The 21,109-nt window shown below is 40.1% G+C and overlaps 1 protein-coding gene across 1 annotated transcript in view; it reads left to right on the top strand.

Annotated features, from left to right (window-relative positions):
* FRS2 (fibroblast growth factor receptor substrate 2) overlaps positions 1 to 20,594 on the top strand; it is a 46,001-nt gene extending 25,407 nt beyond the window's left edge. Inside the window, exons 2-7 of the mRNA XM_035127115.2 lie at positions 7,067 to 7,166; positions 8,047 to 8,138; positions 8,667 to 8,853; positions 14,612 to 14,770; positions 15,019 to 15,182; positions 15,469 to 20,594. Coding sequence (XP_034983006.1) covers positions 8,073 to 8,138; positions 8,667 to 8,853; positions 14,612 to 14,770; positions 15,019 to 15,182; positions 15,469 to 16,458 — 1,566 coding nt within the window. The 5' untranslated portion in view covers positions 7,067 to 7,166; positions 8,047 to 8,072 and the 3' untranslated portion in view covers positions 16,459 to 20,594. The remainder of the gene's footprint in view (positions 1 to 7,066; positions 7,167 to 8,046; positions 8,139 to 8,666; positions 8,854 to 14,611; positions 14,771 to 15,018; positions 15,183 to 15,468) is intronic.
* The last annotated feature ends 515 nt before the right edge of the window (positions 20,595 to 21,109 follow it).

Genomic DNA, 21,109 nt, shown 5'->3' on the forward strand with positions numbered 1-21,109 from the left:
AAATGAAGATCAAAGGAGACAGGGGGCACCCTTGCCTAGTTCCTTTGTTTATTTCGCATTCTTCTGAGATGTTATTATTTACCAATATCTTTGTTTTTTGTTTATTATAAATTGCCTGAATCGCATTGCAGAAAGACTTCCCAAATTCCATTTGTTGGATGGTGGCTGTCATAAATTTCCATGAAATCTTGTCGAACGCTTTTTCAGCGTCGACTGAGATCAAAAGGCCTGGCTTATCAATTCTCAAATCCAGGTACTCTAGGATATTTATGATGTTCCGTATATTGGTTTGCATTAAGCGCCCAGGGAGGAAGCCTGCCTGGTCCTCATGTATGATTTGGGCCAGAATTTTCTTAAGCCTGTCTGCCAAGATGCTGGCGAACAACTTGTAATCGTTATTTAATAACGAAATGGGCCGGTAATTTGAGGGGTGGGTCAAATCCACCCCCTCTTTTGGTATTAGAGTAATATAGCTCTCGGCCCACGTTCTTGGCAGCTCTCCTCCCTCCAATATATTATTCATTATATCCTTAAGCGGTTCAATTACCGCTTCTTCGACTTTTTTATAATAGATTGCGGGTAAACCATCAGGGCCTGGCGTTTTCCCTGATTTGGCTTTTTTTATTGCTTGACTAATATCGAAAGTTGAGATCCGTGCGTTAAGTATTTTTGCCTGTTCCCTATTAATTTTCCTCACATTATTTTGGCCCAAATATTGATTAATTTCCTCGATTGTTTCCTTTCCTTCTTTATATAGTTCTTGATAGAAGTCCAGGAATACTTTTTCAATTTCTTTTGGGTTATTAGTAATCCTATCCCCTATTTTCATCTTATTGATAGTTCTTTCGTTTTGTCTTTTTTTCAATTGCCAGGCCAATAACTTGCTCGGCTTATTAGCCTGTTCGAATTTTTTTTGCCTCATCAACTTTATTTTCCACTGGATCTCCTCATTCAATATTGTGGAATATTGTAGCTGGAATGATTTAAGATTTCGTTTTAGTTTTTCATTTTCAGGATTTTTATAGAGTTCATTTTCATTTTTCCTAATTTCCTCCCAAATTGCTTGTTTTCTTTTTTCCTTTTGTTTGACTAATATTGCATTTTGTTTAATAAAGAACCCTCTTATCACTGCTTTCCCAGCATCCCATACCGTTGTACTTGGTGTTCCTTTCTCTAAATTTAGGGAAAAGAATTCTCGAAGAGTATTTTTTGCTTTATCTATTACTTTTTCGTCATTCAATAAGGATTCATTTAATCTCCACCTTCTTCCTTTGGTACCTTCTTCCTTAAGCCAAATAAGGACCGGATTATGATCGGATAGAGTTTTGGGTTGGATCTCAGCTTTATGTATTTTTAAGGTAAGTTCTTTAGGGATCCATATCGCATCTATTCTGCCCGCTGACTTATTGGGCTCAGAGAAAAAGGTGTATTCTCTTTCTACTGGATGTTTAGCCCTCCAGGCATCATTTAAGTTTAATGTTTCCATGGTTTGGCTAAAAATTATCGGCAATTTAGTTTGCTTGGAATCCTGGTTACTTACTGGACCCCATCTAGAATAGGTCAACCAGTTCAATTCGCAGTTCTGAGAACTACCACACCACAAAACAGTAATCCTGTCTGGATTCAGCTTTAATTTACAGTGGTACCTCTACTTACGAATAACTCTACTTACTAATGTTTCTACTTACGAACGGAGCTCAATCCGCCATCTTGGATGCAGTTTAGATAGGATTTTTTATACGAATTTTTAGATAGGGTTGCTTCGACTTACAATTTTTTTCTTCCAATGCATTCCTATGGGATTCGACTTACAATTTTTTTCTACTTACGAATGTGCGCTCGGAACGCATTAAATTTGTAAGTAGAGGTACCACTGTATTACCCTTTTCCAGGCTACTACTGCCTCTAAGCATGAAATCTAGGCTAACCAATGATGTTTTCCCTCCATTTAAGCTTGGAAAGTGATAAACGGAGATGAATGTAACAAATTAAGAACAGCCCTTGTACAAGAGGGTAGGTGAAAATGATGGATGACAGTTAAAACAAAATCAACAACTTTGAAAAGAAGTTTCCCTCTGCTTAAGAGCAGCTTCTCAGTTGTAAGGAGAGGCATCTGGTAAAGGATCTGTGTAGCCAGTTTATGCAGGAAAAACCTCTTTGAAGCTAAGCTGATGGATTCATAAGGGCAGATACCGGTAGTTAGTGACTGATGCCTTAAATTCTTAAAGGCTGAAGAAAAAGCAGTGTACATAGTTAAGTATTTTGAATAATGAGGTCAGAAAAGGATGACGATCAGTCTTTGCAAACCCATGTGTATGCAGCATCCATAACTCAAGCGATACTGTGTTGCAATACTTAAGGTTCATTTTCAGATAAAATGGATTAGTACACTGACATGCATTGAGATGTAAATCTTATAAACATAATAAGTGCATCTGATCAATTAGATTCCTGCACTGCAGGGGGTTGGACTAGATGATCCTTATGGTCCCTTCCAACTCTACAATACTATAATTCTAATCGGAAGTTTGTAACCCATTTTAACCAAAGGAATATTTCAAATGATGAAATGGTGCAGGCCTTGTGAAAATGAGTTAAATAATCATTTTAAGCATTACTGTACGTTGTTGCAGCAGAAATGTTAGAATTTGAAAGAGCAAACATGAAGTGAGATTTCTAAAAGTTTCAGACTTATCAATAGTGTAAAAGTTGTTTCATGATTTCAGCTTTTCTCCTGAATGTTGGATTTTCTCCTCAAACTGACAAATTCAACTAAACTGCAGGCATTTTTTAATCAGCTGTTCCAAGGATTAAACTGTGATGTTAAGGTTGGGGGAAAAGGTCTTGCCTCTTCTGAGGCCTTTAATATTACTGGTATTTGAGGAATGTGTTCATAAAGTTAGAAACTGAATGTAGTCTCTCTTTCATGTTCTGAAAACAGGCAGCTTTGGCACTTCAGTCTGAATCTTAGTAAATAACTTTATTTGGTGACTTCTCTCAGTTTATTCATTATGCATTTAAGCATCTCCTTTGTATTTCTTGGTACATGAAAATTATAACAGTCCCTTATTGTATATTAAAACTTTTAGACTGTTTTAAGTGGTGTGTGCTTGTTGTTTTTGCTAGTTCTAGTTTTAAAAAAAGGCCTTTAAAAACTGGCAAATCTAATACTATCTTTGTAAGTTTCTTCAATTCATGTATACCCTCTTAGCCTTTGAATGAAAAAGTGGCTTGGTTCACATGTTACAGGAAGCCAAACTATGGCTTGCCATGAATGACCAAGGGTGCTGGTGGACAAATTGCGCTTGCCCTGCTCTTCCTTTTCCCAAGGCAGAATGAAACAAGCCGGAATGCTGGCTTGTTTCTCTCAAAATAAGCCACAAGAGGAAGTCTTGGTTGAAGAGCCAGGCCCTCTCTGAGAAACAAAACAATCTTTAAAATCAGTATTCAGTCATAGCTGCCAAGTTTTCCCTTTTCTCGCGAGGAAGCCTATTCAGCATAAGGGAAAATCCCTTAAAAAAAGGGATAACTTGGCAGCTACCGTGTTTCTCCTAAAATAAGACACGTCTTATATTTATTTTTCCTCTAAAAAACACATCGCGGCTTATTTTCGGGGGATGTCTTATTTTTTTATTGAGCATGGTACAGCATTGTTAAGTATGGTACGGGGCTTTCTTGCGCCGCCCGCTGAGCCCGCTGCTGGGTCCCTGGGCTTCGTGTGGTGCTGCGTGGCAGGGGCTGCTGCCGGCTCCTGCCGGCTACTGCGACTTCATGCGCCGCCCGCTGAGCCCGCTGCTGGGTCCCTGGGCTTCGTGCGGTGCTGCGTGGCAGGGGCTGCTGCCGGCTCCTGCCGGCTCCTGCGACTTCGTGCGCCGCCCGCTGAGCCCGCTGCTGGGTCCCTGGGATTCGTGCGGTGCGGTGCGGCGCGGCATGGCTGGGGCTGCTGCCGGCTACTGCCGGCTACTGCGACTTCGTGCGCCGCCCGCTGAGCCTGCTGCTGGGTCCCTGGGCTTCGTGCGGCGCGGCGCGGCTGGGGCTGCTGCCGGCTACTGCCGGCTCCTGCAGCTTTGTGCGCCGCCCGCTGCCGGGTCCTGGGGCCCGTTCAGTCGGAGCTCGGCGCGTCTCTGTGCTGGGGCTCCCGCTGGGCTTCTCAAAGAAAGGAGACATAGATATTTTTCTGCTTGTGATGTTTTGAAAGACTGTGCTCTAGAGCAGTGTTTCCCATTTTTTTCTGACCGTGGTCCCCTTCCAACCTTGTTTCCTTCCTGTGACACCACCCCCACCCCCCATCCTACTGGTAGAAAAGTAGCTATTTAAATGTTTTGTTTATTCTGAGTAGACAGTTACTTACAACCCTGTTTCTCCAAAAATAAGACGTAGCCATAAAATAAGACGTAGCAGGATTTTTAAGCATTCAAGGAATATAAGCCCTACCCCGAAAATAAGACATAGTTATAGGCACAGCAGCAATGCCGGCCGCGGCAGGAGGAGGAGGAAAAAAAACAAGACATCCCCTGAAAAAAAGCCATAGTGTGAGTTTTTTTGAGGAAAAATAAATATAAGACGGTGTCTTATTTTCAGAAAAACACGGTAGATGTGGGTCAGCAGTACCAGACAACCCTGCTCGGCTAGGCGCTGGGGGTGAATTTCGCCCTGCGCCTTGCAGAATCAGGCCCAGGCTACCATCTGGCCCAGCACTGGCGGCAGCTACAAGCAGTGGGCAAAATGGGCGCTTCAGCAATCACACTTTCCTGCTGGAAACAAACCAGGACTGCTCCAAGAAAATGCAGGTGGCAAAAAGAAACACTAGGCTGCCTCCTGGTGAGATGCCCCCTTACCTGCTTGTGATTGGCCAAGCAGATAGCCAGCCAATCAGGATTTATTTTTTAAAAAATATTTTTTTCTTTTCTTCTCACTTCCCTCTGTGACCTCCTAGCCTCTTGCTGTGCCCCCCTCCATTTACATAATTTTCACCTGGGCCCCCTTGGAATATCCTGGCCCTCGGTTGGGAAACACTGCTCTAGAGTTGTGAATCAGATGTGTGAGCTGTATTAAAAAAAGCAATAATAGCTGTGTGTAAACTTAGAGAACACAACTGGAGTCTTCCCAATGCAATATACTTATGCAAGATGAAAGGAATGCCCAGTGGGAATGTTTACTTTAGAAAACAGTAATGCTTTATTCAATACACATAATTAAACAGCTTTTTGAGTGAAAAAAAATCTTCTTATAACAGTGGCTGTATAATATGAGCCAGGTTCTGATCTTGATAATTTGGTCCATCTGTGCTGAATTAATTTATGTTTACTACAGCTTTAGCAGAAGTACTTGATTTTAATTTATGTAACATGAAAAGAACTGACCCAAGTATCTGTTTAAATAGAAACAGACTAGATTGCACAAATGAAGGGTGGGGCTTAGTACTTGACACTGAAGCAGAAACAAAAATGTTGAATGGAGCTTTGGTAAACCACTGTTGGTGACCACAACACATATTTTCAGCTCTCTTGGAGGATAGCATCAAAGGAGCATGAGAATCACAGAATTGTAGAGTTGGAAGGGACCCCAAGGATCATCTATTTAGCCAAATTGTTGCAATGGAGGAATCACAGCTAAAGAATCTTTGAGAGATGGCCATCCAACCACTGTTTAAAAATATTGAAAGAGCTAGAGTCCACCACTTTCTGAGATAGCCTGTTCTATGCTTGATCAGCTCTTACCTTCAGAAAGTTCTTCCAAATGTTTAGTTGGAATCTCCTTCCTTAAAATTTGAATCCATTGCTTTGGAGCCTACACTGGATTTGGACAATGTTAACCCATTTTTGTAGTTATCAAAAGGCTTTCATTCAATGGAATCATATTTTTGCCCCACCCCAAATATGTAATGTTGACAGGATGAATATGTAGTATTGCAACGTAAGTTAACATGTGTAGTCAGTGCATTTATTCTTGTTAAAGTGTGCACATTATATTCTGCTTCTGAGAGAAGTAGACCTGTTACATCATTACCACCTTGTGTTGTGTTAATGGGAAAGGATGTACATATTAGGACCTTTTACCGGGGGGGGGGGGGGGGAGGTTAAATATTTATTGTCTTGCATTTATGCCTCACATTTCTTCCACCAATGGTCCCAAGATAGCATACCAATGGTTTCCTGTCACTGACCAGACCTGATTTGCTTTGGCAGCGTGGTGACTGCAAAGTGCTATATGTGAGACTCATCTGAGATGTTCTCTAGTTGCACATTTGAACAAGAACTTCTACATAATACTGCACCATTGTGTAGTATAGTCTTTGAAAACGTAGTTCTTCTAAGATAGCAACTTACAGAACAAGCGTAGTAAGAGGCTGACTTTCAGAATATAGTGGGAACAAATACTAGGAGAAAACAAGAAACTGAAAGATCTTTGCTTCAGGAAAAGACTAGGCAACAGTTAGAGAATCTGCATGTGCTCTACCATTGAAATATGGCCTCATCCTGGGCACTAGAGGAAGACAATGGTGTTCACCATGCTGGGCCTGCAGGAGTGAGCCCCAGAAATCTCTCTAGCTTAAAACTGGAAGAGAGGAGTTGATAGATGTTTGGAGCAGCTCTGAAGCTTTGTATGATGTCAAAAGACCTCCCCTTTCCCTTCAATGCTATGTACGGTATATAATTTGGCTGTTTCAGTTAGCCACTTGGATGCTTTTCTAGTAGACATTGCAAGCGGTCAGCCAGAAACCTGGTGGAATTGTTGAAAAGTAAATGTAATAATTGATCCACCCCACCCCACCCCGGCAGAAGACATCTTTGCAATATCTTGTGCTGTCTTTTGTGTTAGTTGTGTTTATCGATTAAGTAGCAATCTTCAGTTAAACAACAGAATGGTGGTAAAAATAACAGCAAAAAATATAGTGTCTTTATGGATTACCCCTTTTAGAATGAGTTATGGCCGGCACTTGTGTGCACACTTATTCTCTACAAATTTTACTTATCTAATTTGTTTTGCTTTCAGAACCAATTTTTATTCAAAACAGCTTTCTTGAGCCTCTATAATAGTCTGTTTTTAAAACTTTGATTTTTAGGTCATAACTCATTTATGTGGAAGGGCGACATGATGTTTTGAAGTATGACAGAAGTACTGATGCTGTACCAGAGGCTAGAAATATTAATGGCCAAATCTAGGTGAGTGTACGTACCTTTGGCCAGATGTTTTTCTTCACCACCTTCTGAACTTGCCTGAATAGTTAAAAACCATACTCAAGGCAGCTTGCAATATGAAAATAAATACATAATTACAAATGTAGTAAATCATAATAAGATCTAAAAAGAAATACAAAAAAATAATATCAGTAACAGCAACAAACACTAAACAAATCTCCAGGCCAAAAGTCTGTTCAGCAGCCTCAACTTGTAGCTGGAGGTCCCAAGCCAGGTGGAAATAGACCAGCAAGGCAAGGAGCGGGACTTCCAGGATCTTACTGTGAGTAAAATCCAGTTATGTCCACAAACTTGCATAAAATGAACTAATGCAACAGGACTTCCAGTACTCCTAGAGCAGATTTGGGGGGATGTGAGGCCTGGAGGGGGGAAGGAGAACAGGAGAACCCCACTGCCCTAGTGGGCACTCACTCATGCCATGTTGGAGCTCACCCTATAATGTAGTTTTCTACAATACATGCTTACATTCTGTCTGTCTCCATTGATGTACAGTTGTCTTTCTTCTGCCAATTTTGTTTAATGGTTTGGGTATATAGTCAAGTTCGAAAGCACATCAAAATGCAAGTAGATAAATAGGAACCGCTACAGCGGGAAGGTAAACGGCGTTTCCATGTGCTGCTCTGGTTTGCCAGAAGCGGCTTTGTCATGCTGGCCACATGACCTGGAAGCTATACGCTGGCTCCCTCGGCCAATAATGCGAGATGAGCGCGCAACCCCAGAGTCGGTCACGACTGGACCTAATGGTCAGGGGTCCCTTTACCTTTATATAGTCAATTTATATGCCATTTGCATGTTTGTTTTCATTTCTCTTTTTAAAATGCATTTTCTTTTACTTTGGTTTTAGCAATCACATGGTCTTCTAAAGAAGTCATGGGTAGCTGTTGTAGCTGTCCAGATAAAGAAGCAGTCCCTGATAACCATCGAAGCAAATTCAAGGTAGGGTTTTGTCACCTTCAATGGGCACAGATTTTAGATTATGTGGTGGTGGGTTAGGGACAGAAAATGTGAAATCAGTAGGGCAATTTTGAAATGTTTGGATTTTTCTTTCTCTCTTGGTGGAATTTTTTTTTACGTAGATAGGTTGTTCAAAAATAAATTAAGCCATAGTATTTGTATTACATATAGTATCTGACTATTCTCTAATTACCACAGAGACAGCCTAGATTTCTGTCTTCACATCTCTTAGCATTATTAGCTAAAGATAGTTAACCACCACTAATAGCCAGTCTTGAAATGCCTAGAGGGAGAGTGGAAATATATGTGGCCTGCATAGTCATGGCCCCATGTTAAGATGAAAATAAAATACATTTGAACTGTATTATATCAGGAAGCCAAATTTATTTGTTAGTTTTATACATTTATTTTATAGTTTTAAATATTTGTATCAAATATTTGCTCAGTAGAGTTAGGTAAGGTACATGACTGTGTTTGCTTTAAATATATAGTATCCATTTTATTTTATAGGTTATTAATGTGGATGATGACGGTAATGAGTTGGGTTCTGGTATAATGGAACTTACAGACACAGAACTAATCTTGTATACCCGTAAACGGGATTCTGTCAAATGGCATTACCTCTGTCTGCGCCGTTATGGCTACGATTCCAATCTCTTCTCATTTGAAAGTGGCCGAAGATGCCAAACTGGACCAGGTATGTATAATAGCTTTTTGCTTGTTCCTATAGAAGACCTAGAAAAGAGAAAGGGAGAGTAGTCACTGAACACCTGGTTGGTCTGAATTCAAACAAACAGGCAGACAGGCAGACAGGCAGACAAAAAACCTCCCCTCCATTTTAATGAAATCCAGGTGAGTACTTCCTACCTGTCTGAAATCAGATAAGGATTTATTCAGATCACCAAGTAGGAACCTTAAAACAATCAGTCATCATTTAATACTTCAATATGCTAGTAAGACCTTTGCAGTGACCCACGTCTTACCTGTCTATGAGAATATGCTGACTCATATAAAATGGAGCTACTTGATTCACACAGAGAAATTGCACTAGCCTTGTAGTTTACTTTGACCTGCTGACCATCTTGCCATACTTCTGAAATATCCCTCACTTTCCCCTGTAGCATGGAAGCACAGAAACTGGGTTGTTTTTTTTGGGGGGGGGGGAGGTGGTGGTGCTGCTGGTGGAAGATATTGGATTACAATCATGTATTTATAGTGTGTCAGAGATCAGTCAATTGCATACTGAATATATTGCAGCACTTATGTGAAAAACTTGGATAGATTGCTTGTTTACTTTAAACTTTTAATAGCCTACCTTTGTGCCTCAGGGCCTCCAAAACTAGTTACAATAATAGAATATCAACATACAGGAAAGCAGTTGGACAGAAAGTTAACTGAAGGAGTATAACAAGATTGCAGAGAAGCTAATGATCGTTTGATATTATTCTTGGCTATTTAGTACATATCCACACCTGAATCAGGGTTTTTTGAAGGGGGGATTAGAAGGGAAATAGAGGTGACAAGATATGGGAACTTGACAAAAAAATTAACAACCCTCTTAAAGAGGTCAGATGTGATATTACTGATGATCTAAAAATAATAGGAAGAGAACTTGTCGCTAAAAATGGACCTCCTTGCTAGAGAAGTGGAAGGAAGCCAATGCCACACATTTTAAAAAAGGGAACCAACGGACAGCCAAGAAATTACAGGCTTATTAGCTAAACCTCTGTCCCAGCTCTATCCCAAGTAAATCGGTTGAAGGCATAACTAAACCTAGAATTATTAAACATGCTGGGTGGAAGCCAGCATTGCACAAGCAGACTTCTTTTTGCACAAAAGGACCTCACTTTTATTTCCTCTCTCCTGTGGGCCCCCCAAATCTGCTCCAGAGGGTTGGGGGAAGTCCCTGAAGCAAATGGGAATATGTTGGTGGGAGGAGTGGCAGGTGGAGGCTCATTTTGTGAGTAGAAGTCCATGCATGGGCAGCATTGGATACAATCCATAGAAGAACATACCGGTAATTGAGGAAGAATCAGTATGGCTTCTTAAAAAGGAAGTACTCTCAAAGCTTTGATGTGCTTTGGCAAATATGTAGAGAATCCAATTGACATGGTATACTTGGGAATTCCAAAAAGCTTTTTACAATATCCATCTTTGAAGGTGCTTAACTTTTTATATCTTACATTTATATCCCACCTTTCCTCCAAGATGCTCATGATTCTCTTCCTCCCCATTTATCCTAGCAACAATCATGTACTATAATATTTGGTGATGGTTATTGTTTTTCATTGCTTTTAAGAACCACTTTATGGATGCTAGTTGTGTCATTGGTTATTCTTCTCCACACTGAAAGACGCTCAGTTGTTGGGGAGGAATAGGAAAGGGTTGCTGCTTTCATGCCTTATTTGTGGGTTTGATTGAGTTTTGGAACTCACATAAATTGCCTTTTGTAAATTGTATCTCAGCTCTAACCTCTCCCCTAAAACTTTGGTATGGATAAGTGATATAAATTGGAAACATTTGTAAATCCTCAAAAGTGCAGTGCCATTTTTATTGATCATGATGGGTTTGTTTTTACTAAAATTTATCAGAAAAATCTTCAACCATTCTATTAGCTCTCAGTTATATCTCGGTTAATGTTTGAAAGCAAGTATATGTATTTGGAGACAACTGTTTAACAATGCTTTAGATCCCCACTTAATCCTCATTAAGTATTACTAAATGTGGCAGAATGAAGTGTGTTTATATGGTTTGTCTTCTGTAACTACCAAAAAAATTCCTTTTTCTCTCCAGCCTGTTGTGTAAGCATCAGTGTTCCAACCTGTGTGAGGGACTGTGTTTATTTGTGGTGTTAAGTGTTGCTTGATTTAATAGCAATCATAAGGAGAACAATTTAATTTCCCAACAGTGTATATTTAAGGTATCCAAACATTATGAGCTACAGCTTCACAATGTCATCTCCAGTTGGTCGACTATGAAAGCATTTTCAAAGGTCGTATCAGTTGAACCATAATTCTTAAAATGCAAAGCAGACCTCCATAAAAAAGAGGATATCTACCAAGTAACAGTGGAAAAAACTACAGTGGAATGCCACAAATCTTACAATTATATTCTGCTAGCTGTACCCGGCCATACGTTACTGTGGCTCTGTGCATTAAAGTGAAAAGAAAGAAAAGCGAAAGTTTACCGGGCAGTGGGGGTGAGGTTAGGCGAGGCCTGGCTTGGCTCCCGGGCTACCTGCCGTCCTCCCTCTCCCCCCGGTGGCTATGGTTCTGGAGTGTCGAGGTAGGAGGAGGAGGAGGTGGGGCAGGAGTCTGGAAACATTGTTTTATTCCCCCCCCCATAAAGGTAAAGGTAAAGGGACCCCTGACCATTAGGTCCAGTCGTGACCGACTCTGGGGTTGCGCGCTCATCTCGCATTATTGGCCGAGGGAGCCGGCGTATAGCTTCCAGGTCATGTGGCCAGCATGACAAAGACGCTTCTGGCAAACCAGAGCAGCACATGGAAACGCCGTTTACCTTCCCGCTGTAGCGGTTCCTATTTATCTACTTGCATTTTGACGTGCTTTCGAACTGCTAGGTTGGCAGGAGCTGGGACCAAGCAACGGGAGCTCACCCCGTCACAGGGATTCGAACCGCCGACCTTCTGATCAGCAAGCCCTAGGCTCAGTGGTTTAACCACAGCGCCACCTGGGTCCCTATTTCCCCCCCATAGAGTGTTCTATAGGATCTTTTCCTTTGGCGTCCAACAGATGGCGCTATTGCTACACAAACAGATATGGCGTCTGTTCCTTTGACAACCACTGGAGGGAGCTATTTTTTACACAAAATCATGTTATCTGTGGCAGGTGTGACACCTGTGTAATCTAAGTTTATACAAACGCTCACATATTGGAGTGGAACGTTGTGTCCAAATTTCAACGTGATCGGTCAAGCGGTTTCGGAGAAAAGTGGTTGTCCGTGAACATAGACCTTTTACATTTTTATATACTTAGATTCTGAAAATGGTCACAAGTACATAGACTCAGTGCATGTTGCCATTTTAGATCACCTTCTCTTGAAGCAGGCATAAAGAATTGCTGTGGGGAATAAGCATCTTCTCAATCAGTTCAGTTATGGCTGTTTTCTTATGTGCCCCCTGATTCCTAATGAGGTTCAGATGACACTACTGGTTTCTACTGGGAAAAGTCACATTCTTCCCACCCCTACCCCCATATACAAAGTAGTTTTGTATTCCATAAAGCATATTTAGGATTGTGATGAAAGTTGCATTAATGGAACTTGTTTCTATATAACAGGTTAATATGTTAGTTAACCAAAAGCATTGCTGTAAAACAGGCATCCCCAAACTGCGGCCCTCCAGGTGTTTTGGCCTACAACTCCCATGATCCCTAGCTAACAGGACCAGTGGTCGGGGAAGATGGGAAATGTAGTCCAAAACATCTGGAGGGCCGAAGTTTGAGGATGCCTGCTGTAAAACCTGTGTTTTGGGTGTCCCTCAGTGAGAGCATCAGTAATGGTGGGTAGGCTTTCCTATAACTTGCCAGTCATTTCCTAAAATGCAGAGGCAAAGAGGAATTTGATATTTTTTTAAAAAAATGTTTCTAAAAGCAAAAGTCAATATTCAAAACAATGCTTTGTATCCATTGAAGTTTACCTTTTAGTGCTAGGACTTCTGCATTTTGCAATAGAGCTCCAGCTCCTTTTTTCCCATGTGTGCCCCAAATCTGAGGGTTTGAGGGTTGCCCCAACCCTCAGGAGCAGATTTGGGAGAGAGGGTGCATGGGGAGAGGAAAAGGAAAGAAAGTTGCATTGCCAGGTGGAAGTCCTTATGTTAGTGGGACAACTGGGTTGGGTACAACCCACAGTTTCACAGATGTTAAAGGATATAATTAGATGAGTGTACTATGTACCAGTTATACCACAGAAGAATGTTGGATGAGTTATAGGGCTTGTGTTTCATTCATGACTCTGCAGATGTTCAGGGCAAGTGCTTAGGGTTCGTCAGTAGATGTTCAGTTGGGAAAGTATTGTCAGTTGTCTGAATACAGAATGTTCAAAAGCTGTTGCAATAAAATACAAGAGCTTCCAGGGTTTCATAGTCAGAGTAGAACCATTGAAATGGACTGGAGTAATTTTATTGATGTTGGTAGGTCTACTCCAGTGTTTCCTAAGCTTGGGTCTCCAGCTGTTTTCTGACTACATCCCTGACCTAGGTCCTGCTAGCTAGCTAGGTATGATGGGAGTTGTAGTCCAAAAATGGCTGGAGACCCAAGTTTGGGAAACACTGGTCTATTCTCAGTATGGCTAACATTGACCATAAATCACTAATTGTACTCAAAGCACATTAAGAATAGGATTCCATTTCTGTTGTGAACAAATTTTTGTTTATTCATTATTTTATTTAGCAGCTACCTTGGAAAAATATGGACTTTTTGTAGCACTGTGGATCACAGTTCATTTAGTCTGAAGCATTCTCTGAATAGGTTTTAAAGCATAAATGAGTTGTTGAGCGCAAGTGGTAGACAACTGTGGAGATGATGACAAATTTAGTTGATGACTAAAAACATGAATATTTGAGAGTGTGCATGACACAATTAGATACTGTCTAGAACTTTTTTGTTATTATATTTGAAATTTGCACAAGGTACTCCTGCTCTTAACGCATAACCAATTTACTAAAGGTTTCTGGTTTTACAATCTGCCGCCACACCTAATTGTGTTGGCTGTAACAGAGTAGTGGATAATAGTTTTGATATGTTAGATAAGCTAAAGCTCAGCAGTAGCAAAAACACATACTTGTTAACAAGAATGTCAACTTTAACTTAATGCTTTCAATGGAAGAATAATCCAAAGCTGCCAACTGCACTGGTTCTCTTTGCTGATGATGGTAAGTTGGGCTCCCTCTGCTGTCAAAAGACAAAGTGGAACAATACTAGAGGAAAATCCATGGTATTGTCTACTTTGTTTCTGTGTCTATCCTTGAGACCAAAACCAAATTGGCTTTGTCTGTATCACCCAAATCTGTTTTATATTCCTTCATCCCTTAACCTTCACATGAACTTGTACCCTTTGTCAGATCCTTCTTACCTCTTTGTATAGGAATTTTATATTGATTTTGTTTACAAATATCAAGCAGAAAATCTGAAATACAATTTTGCTGGAGCAAAACAGTGTTCTTTCAGGGACTACTGCTTACCAATAAAGTTTTGTTTCCTGAATTTTCTCTCTCTGGTTATTGTTGCTTTATCCACTTTACCTTTTGTTTAAATCTCTGATCATGAGGAATTTAAAACTTTTCAATATATATATATATAAAGAAAGGGTTTAACATAATTTAGTTTGATAGGTCTTTTTTATTAACAGGTATGTTCTTAAATTGGACTGTACAACATCTGTTATTGGAAGCTTACTTTATTCATTAAAGGTATCTAACAGATTCTATGTTGTTGTAGGAATATTTGCCTTCAAGTGTGCTCGTGCTGAAGAATTATTTAATATGTTGCAAGAGATCATGCAGAATAATAGTATAAATGTGGTAGAGGAGCCTGTAGTAGAAAGGAATCCACATCAAACAGAGATGGAAGTTCCAAGAACACCCCGCACACCTACCAGTAAGTTTATTTTTTCTGAGTGTTGAATATGACACTTGAGCTTGCTTGCCATGTTCTCATTTGAAGTGTCTTAAAATTCATCGTAAGATTTAGACTTCATCGATTTCAGATGATTAATATTGCAGGTGAATTCACCCACATCAGCTGTTATTTCCCAAGCATCCATGCATGCTAATTGGTTGTTAACAGCAAGTAATAAAAGGGTGCCATTAAATACAATAGGGTAACTGGATTTTCTTTTTAATCAGCACCTGGGTTGAGTGGGCAAAGTCTACCCAATGGGTATCCAAGGTATCCTTCCTATGGAGATGCTTCATCACATCCCTCCAGCAGACACCCTTCCGTAGGAAGTGCCCGTCTTCCTTCAGTAGGCGAAGAGTCAACACATCCCTTGCTTGTAGCAGAGGAGCAAGTAAGTGATTTGGGGTTTGACTTCACAGGTGTCATATTCCAGTCTAATTCGTTTCCGCTTTCTCATGATTGCTGTGATTGTATAAATTTCTATTGAAATCGTTGCCAGTCTTGTTCTCTATGGTAGAAGTGCTCTGAAGCAGGTTTCTGGACTGAGTTCATGTTGCCTTGTACCTTACTCCTTTGGGATATGGCCAAAAAATGTGGTCATAAGGGAAAATGGAGTAAGACAATGTGTGAAGTAACCATGTGACCCCACAGCTGACACGCTATTCTGTCCTTTGCAGGTCCATACATATGTGAATACAACAGGTGTACAGGAGGAAAGAAAAAACAGGCCAAGTGTGCGTACACCTCTGGAGCGAAGGGTTTCTAATGCAGAAACAAGCAAGGCAAGGGAAGATGAAACTTGTCCAGATGATAGAGATGCCCAGGTTGTACTGGAACCTGAAGGAGTCAAATTTGTTTTGGGTCCAACGCCTGTCCAGAGGCAGTTAATGGAAAAAGAAAAAACTGAATCCAGTGGGAACAGTACTCAAGGTGGTGGAAACAGTACTGAAACTAGTGCCAACAGTACTCAAGCTAGCGGGAATAGTAACAATGAATGGGACACTGGGTACGACAGTGACGAACGCAAAGAAGTTTCCTCTGGTAGCAAAATAGCGTATGAAAATGTAAATAGGTTGTCTATCCCTGGTGCCCCAGGACTCAGGAGAGGTCGTCTGATATCATCCAGTACCTCTGATACCCAGAATATCAACAATTCAGCTCAGAGGAGAACTGCATTGCTAAATTATGAAAATCTGCCATCTTTGCCTCCAGTTTGGGAAGCCCACAAGCTAGGTAAAGAGGAGGATGACAGTTTAGGACCAAAGACGCCATCTCTGAATGGCTATCACAATAATTTAGACCCCATGCATAATTATGTCAATACAGAGAATGTGACGGTGCCATCAAGTGCTCACAAAGTGGAATATGCAAGACGCCGGGACTGTACCCCAACGGTCTTTAACTTTGATATTAGGCGACCAAGTTCAGAACACAGGCAGCTCAATTATATACAGGTTGATTTGGAAGGTGGCAGTGACTCTGACAACCCTCAGACTCCAAAAACTCCTACCACACCACTTCCACAGACTCCAACCAGGCGCACAGAGTTGTATGCTGTGATAGACATTGAAAGAACAGCTGCTATGTCAAGCTTGCAGAAAGCACTGCCACGTGACGACGGTACTTCTAGGAAAACTAGACATAATAGTACTGACCTGCCTATGTGAGCCTGGAAAGCATTAGTTAAATCATTTGCACCTTTTTGAAGTTTTTTTTTAAAAAAATGAATGCTCTGTTTTGATTTTTAAATGCTACACTACATGTTATAGATTGATAGATTTTTTTCTGAATGCTTCATGTCATGTGCTTATTTAAAGGGAATTTAAGATAGGAAGAGTATTGAATAACACTGTTTCGTTTTACAATGGTAGTTAACAGCTTTCAGACAGTGTTGCCATCTTCTTACAGTGCCTATTGCATTGGCTGAAAGTTGGATAACATGCCAGTTCTGGCAGACTTAGCCCTGTGCCTAAAGTCACTGAAGGCATTATGACACTTTTTTTTAATGCCTCCTGAAACTTTGTATTAACAAGCAGGTCAGTATTTTCTCTCATAGCTTACGCCCGTAGATTCACATATTCCAGTTGAATTTATGGCATCGTGTGGCATCAACGAGAGAGATTCTGGTCAGTTTGGGTTGAGCCATAACAGGGTACAAATTCCTTTTATCTAGCATGTGTGGGCTTAATGATGGTCTTGCACATAAATCAGTGCTTAGTTGATGGGAGAGGATGACAGGCAGCTGTCATCCTCTAAAGCCCTTCCAGTAGGAGCAGCTTGTGACGGTCCTGCACTGTGTAAGTCTTATTAATAAAGCCAATTACTAAATTTGAAATTTTAATACTGAGTAGAGTGCCATTACTTATGAGTGGCTGACTTGGGAACGATGAAATCAGCAGTTTCATAAATATATTAGAGTATCATTTAGCACTTGGTTTCAGTCCTTGAACTAATGACCAGATGCACTTTAAAACCACTGACCATAAATCCAGCAGGTAGTAATTTTTAAAAATGCTGTTTTGCCACAGATTCATTTGCACTTCAGAAAGACACTGTGTTGCAGTTCAAGGATTTGTTTTTTGTTTTTGTTTTGCTTTGTCAAATCAAAAGTAGCAGTGACTAATCTGAAGATTCCATTTAGCGGGGAAGTGAGATAAACTTATACTTTTGCGTGTGTAAAGGTGGCATAAAGAATATGGCATGGTACTGTATTGATAAAGAGCTATAAATTGCTGTTGGCCAGGATGCAGTGGATGGCATTCCTGACTTTACTTACTGCTGGAGCCCACTTTGTTCCATTATGCCCCCCACCCCACAAAGGGCTGCTCCCAGAAACCTATTGGAGCAACATTTCATGCAGTGTAAAGGGATGCAGCTGAAAGAAAGAAAGAAAAACAGCAACCATTCCATGTAGATGTAGAAGCATTATCTGCTGCGGTTGCACAGAGCTCTTTGGATTCCAACTTAGATTTGTTTCTTCAGACCATCCTGAGAAAAGAGCTTCAGGATTGACTTGCCACTGTCGCATGCGAGAGGTCACACCAGGGTTCTCTTTACGTCAATGTTCCCTTTCATCACAATCTGAAATTGGCCTTGGCTTAGATCCACTACAGACTTCCAAGTGGCAGCTTCAGGTTTTTCCTGTACAGTTGTACAGACACTACACTCAATATATTTGTGAAGTAATTCGCAATTACGTTTAATGTATGGTCAGATCTTTCCATTCTGTAAAATGTCTTTGCTCTTTCTTGCTTTTCATTTTGCGTCGCCATCTCTCCTGTACAGCCTTTAAGTTGCATACTGTTAATTCTGTACATAGCTCTTGTTCATTGTATTTTATATGTTGCCTTTTGTTCAATTTCCATTTTGTTGTGGGAAAGCTTTTGGGAGGCCCACGTGTAATATTGTCCCTTATCAGAAAGGCCTTCTTTACTTGCACAAATGGAATGGTGCATTATAGATGTTTGAGTACAAACAGTTCCCTGGCACCTTAGAGAGGGGTGTATAGAGATGTGAGCATGTATTGGCTTTTTCCAGATAACATTTGCAGGTCAATGTAGCAGTCAGAATGCTGGGCTTGAATATATCCTATGCTTTACCAATACAAGCCAGTAAAGTGGTTGTACAAGTAATAGTATGCTTGAGTTGGATAAGTGCCATGGCTCAATGGTAGAACACATGCTTTGCTTGCAGAAGGTGCCAGGTTCAATCCCTAACATTTCCAGATAGGTCTTGTCTAAAATCCGGCATAGCCGCTCCAGTTCGTGCTGTCAGTGCTGAGCTAGATGGACCAATAATGTGACTTTTGGTATAAGGCAGCTTTCTATATTCCTGTCTGCATCTGGGTTCTGTGAAACAGAGATCCTAGTCCTAAACACCTGCAATGGGATATCTTCCTAGGATTCTAAGCATGAAGTCCTTTCAGTGCTGCCATAATGTGCTTTTTGTGATATGGTTCTGTTATTGACATCAGTGTGTTCCATCATAACTTTTGTTTGCCAGCAGAGCAAGTCTTTGAATGGAGGAGCTACTGAATATGTAGAGAATATCTGGAAGTAATATCTCTGGATATATAAATGTAACCCTTTTTATTTCCTAGTTTAACTATCACTGAATATTCCCAGTATATCTGGCATCTGCTGATCTTCCCTGGTAAATTTATCCAGTCGTCCCTCAGTTTCATAGTAAGAGAAGCTTGCAAAGCAACATCACAGCAACACAGAGTAGCTGAGCCTGCAATTGCAAAGGAAAAATAGCTGTTAAAAACTGGTGTGAAAACATAGAGAGATCTAACAATTTCAAGACATTTTAAAGGATCCTGGGGGCAGGGGTGGAATTCTGGTGTGTTTTCCTCACCAGAAAAAGAATTCCAGAAGTTATGTAAAAAATGGAAAATATATATGCATACTATCTTATCAAACATAAACTTTCCTTCTTTAAAAACACAAGCTGTAGTGTGTTTTAGAACATATTGGTACTGTTTAGTTTATTTATGAAATTTAAAGTTAAAAACATCTTTATTTTATTTAAACAATAATTGCAAATCTATCCAGGGTTAGGGTGCAGCGATTTAAAATTCCATGTTGAAGGTACCTTGCCAATGTTCACTTGGAAAAATAAGGAAAAAATGAAATGAAATACAGTATTGAAGCTATCAATATTGTAGTAAACAAAGGAAGGCATGGGGTTAAAATAGTATTGTAAACCTAAATATTTTCATGCGGAAACAGAATATGCTATATTTTAAGAGAGAAGCTCTGGAAGTACACGTTCCTATAATAAAGCGGTTTTACATTTGGATAGTCTGTTAATAATATAGGGTTATTATTATGCAAAGTTACAGACCTGCTGTAACCCCCTGATCTGTTCTGTAAGAGGGATTATGATATGGTGGAGGTATCCCATCTGCCAGGCTCCACCAGTGGATAGGCCTAGCTGCTGAAATGGTGATGATTGAGTAGTTAATGCTAGTGGTGTTTCTGCTGGTGATACCATTGCTAGAGGGAAGGAGGAGGCACAACTAGCAAAGTAGCTTAAAAAATAAAATCCTGTCTTCCACTCTGGTCAATTCTGTGCTCTGCCCTGTTCCTACCTGGCCAAGGTTAAGATTTCTCTGTTAATTGGCTTGAGCGTTACTGAATTCAGTGGAATTTGCTTTTGAGTACTGTAAACATGCAAAGGAACAGCTGAAGCATTCACTGGAACTGCAGAGAAAATTATCTCTCCTGAACAGTTACTTGTTTTATTTATATTCCATATGATCTCAGTAAATATAATTGCAGATAGTAGCATAACTTGTGTTTTTTTGCTCTGAAAGATCCATAGGTTCTGAATCTATAAACTTTCAATTGGAACTTCATGGACTTCAAACAAGGACCAATTTCCTGTGAATTTTGAATTAAGTCTTACGAGTGTTGCTTTTCCGATCATAGCAGCAATGCTTTTATCACTGACGTTTACTACCTTGGTCTGAGAGATTTTCAACACTGTGAACTGGCTGCATAGTGATTTTACTTTAAAACTGGTTTTTTAAAAGTATTTTCCTCATTCTGAAAGAAAATGCTGCATCATTTTTTTCTCTGTTTCCCAAAACTTTTGTTTTTTGTAGATGGGAAACTAACATATCTCATATAATTCAGATTTTTTTCTTTTGGGCCGTCACCTCTCTCTATATATGCCCTTCAGTGTTGAACAAAACTACAGTATGTTAACAGATCAATTTCTTGAATAAAAAAAAAAGGCTAAGTGTCTTCCAAAAAAAGTTGAGTTCCATACACACACCCTCCAAAAAAATCACTTAAACTCTTGTTTTGGCTTAGTATATAAAAAAGACTCTGGCAAAGCTGCTTTTCTGTTCAGTTATAATGTTGCCTTCATTTCAATAACATTTTAAGAACTCAGCTGCCTAAAAATACCTTCCTGCTCATATGTATTATGAGAATGTAGTCAGATATACAGCTAGAATCCTTCATGATGGAAATAACATAAGGAATGGGCGTTGTGAATTGTTTTAGAAACAAATTATTTCTTTTTCTCTGTCCATCAGTGAATGGTGCTTGGAAGTAAATAGCCTGGTACTTGGGAAGTTAGGGGACTATTGATACTCTCTGAAAGCAACTGTACATTGAATGTGTCAGGATAATCTGAAATCCTGTTAAATATATTTCAGCTACAGTAACTGGATCCTGAATGGCAGTACTGCATGGTGTTAAGCTCTATAATTTTGCTTGAGGAAAATAGGTATTGTATTATAAAGATATACAGTAGAATGTAAAAGGAAAGTGGATACGATCATAATTTATTTTTGAGAAAAGCTTA

The sequence above is a fragment of the Zootoca vivipara genome, chromosome 10 (genome assembly GCF_963506605.1).
Source record: "Zootoca vivipara chromosome 10, rZooViv1.1, whole genome shotgun sequence".
NCBI classification, from domain to species: Eukaryota; Metazoa; Chordata; class Lepidosauria; order Squamata; family Lacertidae; genus Zootoca; species Zootoca vivipara.